General features: G+C 44.6%; 1 protein-coding gene across 5 annotated transcripts in view; it reads left to right on the top strand.

Moving 5' to 3' along the window:
• Window positions 1-12,805, top strand: part of gabra1 (gamma-aminobutyric acid type A receptor subunit alpha1) — a 34,705-nt gene extending 21,900 nt beyond the window's left edge. For all 5 annotated transcript variants that reach the window (XM_053846359.1, XM_053846357.1, XM_053846358.1 and 2 more), the window contains 2 exons: window positions 6,387-6,589; window positions 6,936-12,805. In XM_053846359.1, coding sequence (XP_053702334.1) covers window positions 6,387-6,589; window positions 6,936-7,256 — 524 coding nt within the window. In that variant the 3' untranslated portion in view covers window positions 7,257-12,805. The remainder of the gene's footprint in view (window positions 1-6,386; window positions 6,590-6,935) is intronic.
• The last annotated feature ends 786 nt before the right edge of the window (window positions 12,806-13,591 follow it).

Here is a 13,591-nt window from a genome sequence, read left to right as displayed (position 1 = left end):
TGTCATCCATTGGAATTCACTTACCCCATGTTTTCTGAACATCTCACTTTGGACAAGGAGGGGCCAACCTCTGGGGGCCACATCCATGATAAAATTGGGCTGCAAACCTGCATCCTGAGGCTGGCAAATGGCCCATGGGCCATACGTTTATGACTCCTGCTCTTAATATTGTGACATTGACCACCACTGTCCAATAATTTCTTGTCACTACTTGTCACAGTCTACACTCTCTTTTTCACCGCCCTTCACCATTGCTATTACTCAATTGTCACTTCCTCTATTCCAACACATCCCCACACTTAAGGGGTCAAATAAGGACTATTGGTCAGCAGACTTCTGCATCAAATGTCACCGCCGTCGGCCTTTTGTATGACATTCCAAAAGAAAGGTTTTTTTCATTTGAGCTATATAGCAAACTGTAAACTTAGCGACGTGACTATTTGTATGGAAAGAATTCAAACCTCTGTCTCTCTGTGGCATCACGTGCTGGCAGTGGCATCAGGATATGCCGTGTAAAGTGAAAGAAATGCTTCAATTGAAAGGCTTATGCATCAACATGCAGCTAGGAAAACTCACTTTCCACTTGGAAGTAGCAACCCTTTGATGCCTATGGAGTGAGAATGAGCCGCAGTCGAGCCTCAACCTCCTTACTCTTAATACAGCGTAGATACATTGGCAAACCAAAATTAAAAACATGTTTTCCCTTCCAGTCATGGAAGGAACTGGAAGCAGCTCAGCTCAAAGCGATGCACACAGATTTCCTTGACTCCAACCATTTGAGCCAGCTGTGACTGAGGTGTCTGTGAGGAGATGCCGCGTAGCCAGAAGCCAGACGATGAAGCATTAAGACAGATCATACTCTGCTCCCACAATAGGTTGACACAGATCTTTCTAACACAATAGGCCGGATATGTGTCTTGGCAGGAGCCTTTTGGTTGGCGGGGCTCTGTCATCGGTTTCCTCCTCTGGAGTAAATGCAAAGTGTCCTCCACTGGTTCTACACCTGGGACTTAAAGGCGACTCAATGGTAGTTTTCATAAACCGTCGCACGCTGATGTCATTGTGATACTAAATTCAAGTGTCATGTGACCTCAGCATACATTGAGTCTCTTGAGTTTTGACAGGAAGCCAGTGCCGGTGAGGCATCTTAAGGTTATGCTGGGATTAGAACGGATGTGAGAGGAAAAGACTCGGCCTGAAAGGTGAATCAAGGAGAGGCGGAGATAAGAAGCGACAAAGGCAACATTGAGTCAGTTGCGGGGGAATTTGGATGTCCACAGTAGCGCACTGACTCACGCGAACCGTTCAGTCAGATCCGATGCTCAATAGTAGGACGACAAAGTCGCGAGATTGTACGATGGATTTTGGGCGCCCCTCCCAGGATCAAGCTGGTTTGAACTTCCCAGTCCGCCGATTGTTCTCATTATACCAGCCATCTCATTGTCCCCGTATATCACTTGGACTCATTTAAAACCCACACAGGACGCGCGTAATAAATAAAGCCGGTGCTTTCCTGAATGACTCCTAAGAGGGTCCATGGCTAACTGCGGGACAGAACCAGGTAATTATTCCTCCTTAATTTAGGGAAAACCCCAGCTGCCAGGCTGGTTAGCAAAGTCGCGCACCCGTCCGCTGCCCATCGATCGTTGTTAGCAAAACAACAGCTCTGTTTCACTCCGACTTTTCTCCGGTGGGAAACTTGTTTCCATGACAACCGAGCTTGTCAAGCGCAGTAAAATATATATAATTCCAAGAATCTGGCCCTTTGCTGAGGACTTGTGTAATACCCAGTGGTACTGCCGTGATCCTCCCCCACAAAATTAACTGATTTGCCAGCTTACAGTCCTTTTCTCTTCCGTCCACCTTCTCTTATCTCACTTCTTCACCTCATATGCGACGCCGTATTTCCATATATGCGGGAGAGGCCTTTATCCTTCCTCCACAGATGTGTAATAGTACTGATTCCCGGTGTCCACATCTGTCGCTTTTAAATACACTTTAATCTCCTCCGTCTTGCTTCCGCAGCTCCCGGCGGAGCAGCCGTGGTTGTAAGGTGCTGCTCTTTTGTGATCCGGCACCTGCTGGGGCCATAAGCGCACATGATTGCCGGCTTAATCACTTTGCACTGGCGCCTCTCCAACGGAAAGTGTTCCGGCGCCCACATCATAAGCCCAGACACCTCGGCGTTACGGAGCAACGTCCCGCTGCCGCTCCATGCATTTCTCCACGACTGTGCATTCAGTCAAACGCAGCTCCACAACAAACACAATGGCGGTTCCTGCAATCGCAATTTGCAGGGATCTAATCCACGTGACAAACCACCGTAGGTAAATTTAGCTGAATATACGTGGAGTTTATATGTGACATAAACTCGGTTTGACGCCTCCAACACTGAATATTCATTTACTTTTTAATAGCTGTGAGACAAAGAAAACCGGAACATTCCGTTTCCTTGTTTAAACATACATTTTATTGGCCAAAACAAAAGTGATGAGAATTATTCACTGTCAAGCAGTCAACCATAATGTTTCCATATATAACTGGAATGCTCAAACACCGGCATGAAAAGTGCCCCTTCAGCTGTTCTCCGATCAATTCTGCCAAAATATATTTTGGTATCTGATGCTGCATTTATTTGACTTCTTGTTTCAGAGCTCTAAATTTGCTCATTTACTTGGATGTATTGCAGAATTCTTAAGTTGAATTCTTGAGTGTCTCCTCTAGTGGTGTTACCCGATACTGCGGTGATGGCATCACCAAGGTCATAAAATCTCCAACTAGCGTGGACAAACATATTTTGTCACTAAATACGTACTGGAGTAGATTTATGTCAGTCATTTTATTGTATGCTGTGTTTTATAATTCATAAATAAAAATAATAAAAAAAAACATTAGGGATGCACCAAAAATTCGGACAGAAATTTTACGTCCGAAAACTGAAAACTTTGGTGCAAAGACTTTTACTACCAAAATATACGGCCCTGATCAGATGTTGGGATGACACTAGCAAAGTTTGAGTTGCTAAGTACAGAGACCAGCTCCACAGCGGACATGGTCTATTTAACTGCAGTGGACCACGAAGCCAAACAATAGACTGCCAACATTCTTTACATTGAGATCTATTCAAGCATCATCCACATAATGATCGTATTTGGACAAAAATAAATACATTTAATGGAGTTGTCTCTCTACACCCTCGTGGTCTTTTATGTCAGTTCATGTATGTTCGATAAGCTGTTGTGTTTTTGGCCAACAGGGAAAATATTTTTAATTCTGAAGTTCAATTTTTTTTCCATTCCGGTGCATAGTAAACATGTAACTCTTAAAACGCTCTCTGAAAGTGCGCCGTATTTCACTGCACCGTGGGAAGCCTTTCTCTCTGGTTCCATTTGGACGTAGCTCCGAGCTGCGTTTAGGCTCTGAGATGCCGTTTGACCTAAAAGGTGGTGCTGTAAAGAGCAGCGATATGTGTCACTATCCCGCTCCGAGGGACTGTGACCAATATGTCCGCTACAGCTCGGGAGGGCCAGTGGGGTCAGCCCAGGTCTACTGCTTGGCTGCTCAATCGGGCGTCCGAGAGATTACGGACAAATCGCTACGCCTCACGCAAAGTTGTTCTTCAGACGACTGACGGTGCCACAGTCTTCCCTGTCGACTGGACGAGTATTTTTACTTGACAAGATGGCTGCCCTGCTATTGTACTTGTAAATGTGACTCATAATATTCTCCTAACCGCCGTGCTCTCCACGTGTCAACAAAAGCCGAGGGTGTCCTACTTAGCAGAGGGTGCAGTGCAGAACACGCTGGTGGACTTTGTGGCATCACATTCCGGCACCACATGCTGCTGCCAGATATTTAGCTCTTCCTGGAATCAGATACTGGTTATTCTTCAGGCAGGTGTTGCTTTTATGAAATAAGCTGATAGATGAACCGAAATAGCTTTCTATTTTGGAGCCGTCATGGCCGACGGAGATGCCGCGCACCTGCTCAGCTACGTCACCTCAGAGTCCATTTTGGCCGATGACTAATCTTCATCATCATCGTCCCAATCCTTCATGCCTCGTGTCACCGAGTCAGCAAAGCCCAAATCATGAGAAAAGACTGGAGCAGCGTGGGAGGATGAGGAGTCCATGATTCATCGCTTCAACACTTCCAGTGAATTGAGGAGGAAGAGGAGCAAGAACTCATAACTCTGAAGAGAAACAATAACAGCGGAGGAGACGCGTAATAGCTCAGCACCATCTGCCTCCTGCCATTTGTAGGATGTCGCCACGATTGGAATGAATCAGGTTTTCTTTCAGAGCCTGGGCTCCGATAATGACCATAATGATGAATCCCAACTTGAGGAGTGGTTTCAAGCCGATCTTTTCAGCCACTTATTTGGAAATGATCAATTATTAATAACTCTTTTCAGCACAGATTTATTTTCCGTGCTCATTTTTGCTGATCAAGCGCTTTGTACGCGGGGAGGGAGTGAACTTGCGACCCGCAATTGAAAAATGAATGAGTTCTTGAATGTTTTATTTACCTGTTCTACGCCACATTTACTCACTTTTTATGATTTATTCAGATTTTCACAACTAAATGGAAGAGCAGTGTTTCCTTTATATGGCTCCTTGTACTACTACGTTATTTCAGTTATTCAGTTATTTCAGTAATGAGAATGTCTTGGGATGCTTCAGTGGAATGAATCCATCCATCTATTTTCCACTGCTAATTCAAGCCATCCTCACTCTCAGGGCGTAATATGTTGACCTGGGGAAAGTGGACTTTTGCGTCCAATACTGACGCCGAAGGCAGCCTTCCGCGTCGCATGTTGACACACGAATTTCAGTGGAGTAGGAAACGTTTTCCGTCGCCTTCCAGATGAGGCGCCCGCTCCGTCCTTCTTTTGCGTACCGTGCTTCAGGATGTGACGCGGAAGGTGGAACGTGTACTTCCTGGCTTCCTCCTCCTCCATCTCTATCCTGGTCAACAGCCTCTCCAGCTGGTCTCTGCCCAAGACACAAGAGTCATTTCAGTTGCTTGTATCTTTCGCTCGCCGTAATAGGAACTTGATTCTGCTCTTACTTCATACAACGACACACTGGGCTTCTGCTTCATGTTCCGCTGTTCTAAAGACAATTAAAAGGATGGCGTTTTATTCTAGCATGACTACATATGCGCTACGAGCATTAGCATGACTCTCTTCATGCGCCATGCCGGGAGTAGTTCTTCATCCATATTTTATAACTCCGGTAAGAGACAGATGTTTCCCATCAGGAGAATCCAGTCGGATAAATTTACTTTCTTTTAGTGGGAGGGTTTTTTTTTTTTTGTTTGTTCTAACGTCGGCTGCCTCCTTTTGCGCGAGGATAGACATTAGACTGCTCCTCTTGCAACTTTTAATCTGGAATTTTAAGAATTTTTTTAAGAGGTTCCACTGCTGCAGTAAAGGACTCAGTTAATAAATACATTTAAAAAAAAGACATCACATATTTTCTTTTCCTGATGAGTGATTTAAAAAGAACCGCTCCTTTTGTGAACCTTTTCCAGCACATAGCATGAAAACAAGCCCAAAATAATGCTGTCAGACACAGGAAGTACGCTCGCCTTTAACGCAGCTGATTCTCATGTTCTGTGGCTCCTCACGACTTTACATCAAGAGCAGCGCTTTCTTTTTCAGTTGCTGTTTTCTCTTCATCCTCTTCCCTTGAGCTTAAAATATCTCTCCTCCCAGTCTGATTTCTCTTCCTTGGGCACAGATGTAGGTCTCCTCGCACTGTTTGGTCTCAGCGCTCGCCGCTTTGAAGCTGTTCGGAAATATGAAACATATTTGGCGTCTGGGGAGAGAAGAGTAGAAACTGACTTGGATTTAATTATAGCGCGCAAGTTTTGATTCATATTTGACAAATAATTTAGTAGGACGTCTTTAAACACACTGAATAATCGTCTCCATGTGTCACTGAGCGCTCATGCGTTGGTGGCACGGTTCACCAGAACCTTGAAGCTGACTTGGCATTTCCTCTACCTATTGCTACTGGGCTTAATTTAACTCCCTCTAAACCAGAAACCTGGATATGTCGTTGCTTCCTGGTGGAACTCGGAGGCACTCCCTTTAGCGACCGTCCAATTCAGCGTTTTTTTTACCTGTATGTATGTAGGTGCAGGACGGATGATCCACAGTCGTAGGTTAAACACATAGGATCTGTGCTCCTTCAAGACTCAGAGATACTCTGACTACTGCAAAGGTGTAAAGTCACTGCTGTCACCCACTTGCTCCTTTGAACCATGTCGTGTTTCATTTTGGAAAGTGGGTCGCCCAAATATTATTCCTCGCGCTCTAACTTTGTGGTATATTTACAAGCTCTACAGCACTCAATGGTCTGACCTTCTCTCTCGTGCAGGAGTGACCACCGTCCTGACCATGACCACGCTCAGTATCAGCGCCAGAAACTCCCTCCCCAAAGTGGCCTATGCCACGGCCATGGACTGGTTCATCGCTGTGTGCTACGCCTTCGTCTTCTCGGCGCTGATCGAGTTTGCCACCGTCAACTACTTCACCAAGAGAGGTTACGCTTGGGATGGGAAGAGCGTCGTGCCAGAGAAGGTACTTGAATTGTGCATGAGCATAAAATCGTAGACACACACTGGAGAATTAGCTGGGGCCGTTAACGATCGCGAGAGGTGGGTCGGGGGAGAGGGCACATATTGCATGTCGCGCTTGTTGTTGCCGACTCATCTCATCGAAAATTCAATTTGTGTAACATGACGTGAACATAAATAGTTTATTGCTCATCCTGTGCATTCTGCCTGGCTTGTCTTTGGACTGCATTTAGCGGCGGAGCAGCCATCGGGGCTCTCAGCAGATATCGATGGGAGCTGTTGGACACACAACGTTTGATTCTAAATCCTCTGTCCTTTTCCCTTTCACCCCCTCAACACACCCCCATCAGCAAAAGAAGAAGAAGGAGTCTTTGCTGAAGAAGAACAACACCACAGCCTACCCAGCGGCCACTGCGACAGCCTTCGCTCCAAATATCGCCAGGGACCCTGGCTTGGCCACCATTGCCAAAAGCGCTCCGCCACCCCCTACTGAACCCAAGGAGGAGCCCAAGCCCAAACCCCCGGAGGCCAAGAAGACCTTTAACAGCGTGAGCAAGATTGACAGGATTGCCAGAATAGCCTTCCCTCTGCTCTTTGGAACCTTTAACTTGGTCTACTGGGCGACCTACTTGAATAAGAAGCCCAAATTGCAAGGGATGACCCCACACTAATCCCTCCCTTTTCGATAATACCTGTAAATGATTTCATTTTTTTTTCTTTCTTTCTTATTCCTTCAAGAAGAAACACTCTGTTTATTTTCAGACAAACATGGTGTCCATGCTGGTTGGAATCCCAGTTGTTGCATTGCTTCTGTGTTTACCTACATTTTAATGGAGAAAAAAAAAAGACGGGAGAAGAGAAAAAAAAAAGAAAAACATCGTAACAGACTTTTTAAAAGAGGTTGTTCAGGTCTGGAAAGATGCTACTACGAACATGCTTCTATAAATATTTAGCCAAGAGAATGCTATTCTACAACTGCACATGGCCCACAGCTGTACGGGCTTCTGTTTTGATTTCAACATAACATCACAGCACTTGTGTATATGCATGGGCAGGGCATCCTTATTATTTACGTTTATTTATTCACAGAGACATATCAAGCTGACTAATGGTTTATGTCCACCTAATACTACATGACTTATAAAGGGGTTCAGTCGCGTAAAAGCGGGTGTGATGAGCAGAAGTTGTGTCAAAAATTCAAGTGAATTTACGGACGTTGTTGTCCATAAATCAGTTTGCTATGGTTTTGCCACAGTGGCATCTGTGGCAAAACACATTACGAAATCTGATCTGACCTCCTTCCGCATTGTTTTTTAAACAAATCCCCAAATTGTGGAATTCCAACCCCTCTTTATTGACAGAATGGTAGAAACAAAGACGACTTTCTCCTGTATTTGTTATCGTAACAGAATTTTTTAATAGATTGCGTAATCGTACTTGAGTGCCCTCTGGTGGAGGCTTGTGGAAACATGTCGCATGGGAACGTACGCCCATGAATTCGCATGTTCTCAAGGACTCAACGCAACATACGCCCAGATGTTGCTGAAGCAGAGAGACGAGATATTGTTCAAAGACAATATTCATTGGTTGACCTAACAGGAGAAGCCTAAAATGTGTTGGCTATATCCGTGTGCTTCAGAGGCACCAGGGGTAGATGGGCTCTTGTTGGGGCATTGTCTCGATCTCAGTCACGTTCCTCCAGGTCCTATTTCACTAACCTGTTACTGGCTTTATGTACAGACTTGCCTCCCACCGTTGCGGAATCATTGGTTCAGACAATGTGGACGTCGACGAAAGTGCAGTCCGCAGTCGAGAGAGAGGCTTCACCATTAGAGGGCTTGGCCTGTTGGTTTGTTTATGATTCGGAATTTAACATCAGCTCGCTTTACAGCACAGTTCGGATTCCTGAGTTCAGGCGGGCGAAACCAATTTGCTTCATTACGCTTGCAGTACTTCTGTCCTCCACCAGAGACTCGGAGCGCAGTACTACTTCCGCGCAAAGCGACAAGCCATTTGAAGTTTTTGCTGTTAATTCCAAAGTCATGTGGTATTTGGGAGGCATTTGTTTATCTGACAATAGCAGTAAAAGGCCTCTGTTAAAAATATCTTCCATTGTCTGTATATATATTTTTTTCATAATAGAAAATATTTTAGGGCAATAGCAATAAAACATGTCTCAGTGGACGCACCGTTTATTTATGGGGGTAAAAAAAATACAGAGCTCCAATCATCTCTGCTTTGAAGAGAATATTTATTTCCTTTCACTGCGTTGTAAATAGTATAAAGTGTTATAGAGATGTCAATATTATGTTGAAGCTTTGCAAAGAGTAACTAAAGGGTATGTACCTTTTGAAATTATTTATTTTTGTCTCTGGGGAAAAAAAAGAGGTGATTCATGCTTTAGTGACTGGTTCTTGTCAACTTAGCGCTCTACTGAAAGCTACTTCTACACTTTCACATCTGCAGACAGAGAGAGAAGTTTTTCAAAATGAAAAAAAAAAAAAAACGGTTTTCCCAAACAATGAAAAGGAGGAACAAAAATATCACTATATGTGTTCCTTCTTACATTAATACTGCGGCCCGGGGACCCAAGAAAAGACGGAAGCTTGCTCTCTCAGCTGGGGGAACTTCCATGAGCTACCTCCAGTCCCAGGCCAGTGGCAAACCCTAGCATGCCTAGAGAGGTTGAAGGACCCAACAGGAGCTTGTAGGAATCTGTGTCCTGGATTCATTCCATTGTGACAAGTTGTGGTTTTGGGATGCTACTTCTGGGAGAGAGCCATTGGTTGGTGCAATATGGGAAATTTTCATGTCCTTTTTTTTGTCTCTCATGAGGGCATTTGACCTCTTAACTTGTTGGCTGAGGACCAAACAGATGACCCTTGTTTGCAAGATATTTGTTGGGCAGACGTTCGATTAAGAGAGCAAGGCCGTCCCCTGCGACGTTTTTTGGTAAATCAGGGTATCCGCTCAGCTGAAGGAGACCTCCCGATGTTAAGGTTCCTTTAAGTCCTGCCACCCAAGGAAAAGACTGTTGCTCTCAGTTGGGTGGACAGAGAGATTTTTGGTAAGTACCTGAGGTTGAGGACCTGTGATGTACCCTTGAATGCGGGAACTAGCTCCACTGAGCTCAGATCAGAATGGTTGTTCCGCCCACTACGGGTTGCAGAAGGCCTTGCCGAAGTTTACTTTGAATGGATGCTACAACGATTTAGATCTTGGTACGAGGTGCTGACCTCTTAGCTGAGTGGTCCCATGGGTGGATGCATGTGGATTAAGGTGCCGGAAACAACTGAATCCGTCACAGTTTACACGGCAACATAGTTTCCAAGGGAATCTGACTACTTTAGAGAACGGGGTCCAGAGTGGAATCTTTCTGTGACAATACCAGATTTGTCGCTGTGTAAATGCACAACTGAAAACGTTGCTGTCGCCCCTGAGTTGCATGTCAACTTTGAAGGTAGGATGGTCCGGATGTCATACAGATGTCATGAGCAAACATAGTTTAGGGACCCCGTAGCCAGGTGGCACCAATGGAGTTGGCAAATCTAGAGGTCCTTTTGTCCGCACCACCTCATGGTTTATGGTCCCCTCATTCATGGGGTAACAATCCTCAGACATGGAGGCCATTGACAAATATTGGACCCAGTGTTGGTAGTGTCACTCAGGAGCCAACAAGGTGCTTTGGCAAGACATTGGTCCATTTTTTTGTTGCTTTATTGAGTTTCTTTCTTTATTTTGAGGGCAGCAAAAAATGGGAAAACATGTAGATTTTCATTTATAGAAGCAAATCAACAACTCACATTTGGATCAGAATATAATATACTGGAGTTTAAATTCATTTGACATGACGTGTCTGTTTGGGGACTTTGGTGAGGAGTGGTCTCGGTTGCAAATAAAAAGGAACAAAAAAAGAAGAAGAAGCACCATTTCTTGCAAAGTAAAGTTCGCGATGAAGGACGGGGCACATTGAGAGGGAGAAAGTGCCTTTTCCATTTTCAGAGTCGGAGCTTTGATTGCTTCTACTTTGTTGATCGATGGCGCGTCTGTATTTTCCATCCCACTGTGTCCCCAGAACCTCCTTTTTTATTATTTCTCCTCCTCTCCGCCACATCACCCCTTCAGTTGCAAATTGAGACGTTAACACTCAGAAAGTACCAGCTACACTGCCTTCAGTATCACTTGCCTGTTTGGACTCCTTTTGTTGCTGCTTGTCGGTGAGCAACAGCGCGAGACAGGGACAGAGACGGAGCGAGACAAAGACCGAACAGAGACAAAGTGGCGCTGTAATCTCCACTTTAGCCGGTGCTGTGTCTCACAGTCTTACAGGTCGACAGTCGTGACAGAAATGAATATATTTTTGTAGCATGATGTCATTCCCTCTTCCAAGATAAGAAAACAAAAGCCAAAAAAAACAACGCAAAAATGTTTATCTTGCTTGCTGCTTTTATTTTTCTTTCGACATATACACTTTGATGAAAAAAAAAACAAAGCTTCTTCTCTGTTGTGGCATGTTGAGCTTTCCAATTGGTCCTTTTTTGATTATGTTTATGTAGCAATATTGATTAGCAAGGGCTTTTTTAGGACCTGAGTCTGGAGGTGATGTCCGTTGTAGCTTTACATTTACGTCATATAGAGGTCTGACGGCCGTAAATCAAAGATACAAATTTAACATCAAGTTGTTGGCCATTTTATAAAAGTGAAAAACGTCATGTTTGTGGTTCTGTGTATCATTTTTGCCAGGCTTGCCGATCCGGCACTGGCCCCTGTCCATCCTTCAGCCAGTGAGGCCCCCATTGAGGCGCTCATAATACCCAGTGTCAGCAGGTGGTTTGGGGTGCTATAGATGTTGATATCGAGGATTGCATACTCTTCCTCCAGCGGGTTCCCACTAGTCCAGATTCACCGCCTGGATGGCTCTGTTCATGGCCCAGGTGGAGTCCTTCCTCAGCATCCAAGGCCACTGACCTCCATTTTCAGCGGTCGTGGTGCTCTCCTCGACTCCCCTCCCGAGGGTCTTCCCTCACTCGCCCATCTCTGTGACAACCCAGGACAAACACTCCGGAGCCTCCCTCCGTTTCAAAATGAAACACCACTGTTCGGAAGCTCCGATCCCATCGCAGTTCCGAAAAATGACACGACTGGTTCCCGATTTTTGTTTTGCTCAACAATGGCCGAACCAATGATACACAGAACTTACAGACACAGCGATTATTCCGACCAGAATATGATGTTGTTGCTATTGTTTTCATTTGCCTCATCATCATTTCGGATTCCCACACCGACCCCCATCCTCCCCTCGTCCTCCCGTCACCTCCGAACTGAAAGGTGGACAGCAAACGTTCAGGGTGTAGAGTTGTATAAAGATATTTGTATGTATGTTGATTATCATGCAGAATATTTATATATATAAATATGTATTATACATAACAGTGTTACTGAAAAAAAAAGATATAAGCTGAGATGATTAATTTGTATTATGGACATGCATTTTGCACATTAGGAGAACAACGTCATCGCATTTATGTAGTCAGCTTCGTGCTATGCAAGGACGGCTTCAACCTTCATTACACTGAAAAAAAAAAAAAAAAAAAAAAAGACCCTGCATTTTGTTGTTTTAATGAAACCATGTCGATACAGGGTGATTTATTTTCATTATCGCAACAGGCGGAGGCATTTTTTTCTTTTGAAACAATGAGCAAAATAACAAGCTAACAATACTCCCTAAATAACAGAGGTCTTGTCTTGTTTTGCTTTTTTTTCCTCATGCTTTTCGCTCACAGCAAACGATCCTGAGCCAAGTTTGCTTCAAGGGAAGAGAGCCTGACATACACAGTGCTATCATGAGCTTCGAACTGTAAATAAATCACATTTGTAAGCAGTTGTTTCCATCATCGCCGCTCTTTAGTTGTTCCCTAGATCCCCACCGGAGTTTCTCTTGTATTTTTACCGAGCAAATACATTCAGATTTTCACAACAACAACAAAAAAAAAAGGAATTTTCTAAAGCACAAAAGGTGATCAGCGGACATGGCGGCGAGCGCGTGTATCGTTGCGTGACGTGCACACAGAATGTGAATATGGACAGGGTTCTGATGGATGTAGATGAACTGGTGAACCTCCTGTAAATGTTTTCTTTGGTTTCTCTTTTTTGTTATGATATGGCCCTGTAGAATCTGAATCTCTGCATTAGTCTTTAAATAAAAAGAAAACTGATGAAAGACGTGTGCTGTTCTTGTGCCGTGAACTCTGGTTGGCTTTTTTTATTTCTTTTGTGGTGGTTGAGAATGGTTGACTTTTGACCGCAGTAAGAGCGCTGCAACCGTGAAGTGGAAGGAGAATGCGGTCCATTTCTGCCCTGAGGACTGGGCTCTGAAGTGAAGATGAAAGTGAAGTTATTCCTACTGGCATGTTTAAATCATGACGTGAAGGTGTGTTGTGATGATGGGATTTGAAAAGGTCCGAAAAAGGTCAGGTCGCTGATGCAGCAGCTCATGTAAAGAAACTAAAACACACTCCTCCAAAGAATTTTCCTGCAACTGAGTGACCTCTCTGTTGTTTCCGGGGTCTGACCCAGGGCCTCCACCCAATTACCTTGAGGATCGCACCAGCTGTCTCTACGTTGATCAGGAGTAGATCTGCTTTGAGTGTCTCACAGCCCTGATAGCAAAGTGTTTCTGGCCCGACTATAGGACCTGTTCCAGATCCGGTACAGATCCGGGTCAGATAGCAGCTGACTCCGGACAGGAGCTGGATATCCCTTTGGTGGACGATTCTTATCCAGGTAGCCGGATCCGGTCGCCCCTTGAAGCCTAGTCAAAATGGAAAGCTTTGCCTCACTGGTCTCAACCAGAGTTGAGACCAGTGAGGCAAATCTATCAATATATACTGTGGTGCCTAGGTTTTCGAATGTGTTGGAATTCGAACATATCGGAATGTGAGATTTTTTGCTTCCAATTTTGAACGAAAATCCAGATCTGGAACGCTCCCGAAAATAGCCGGAAAAA

Source organism: Synchiropus splendidus, chromosome 17, assembly GCF_027744825.2.
Source record: "Synchiropus splendidus isolate RoL2022-P1 chromosome 17, RoL_Sspl_1.0, whole genome shotgun sequence".
Taxonomy (NCBI): Eukaryota; Metazoa; Chordata; class Actinopteri; order Syngnathiformes; family Callionymidae; genus Synchiropus; species Synchiropus splendidus.
Note: the sequence above shows the minus strand (reverse complement) of the source record. Positions and strands in the feature narration are given on the sequence as shown.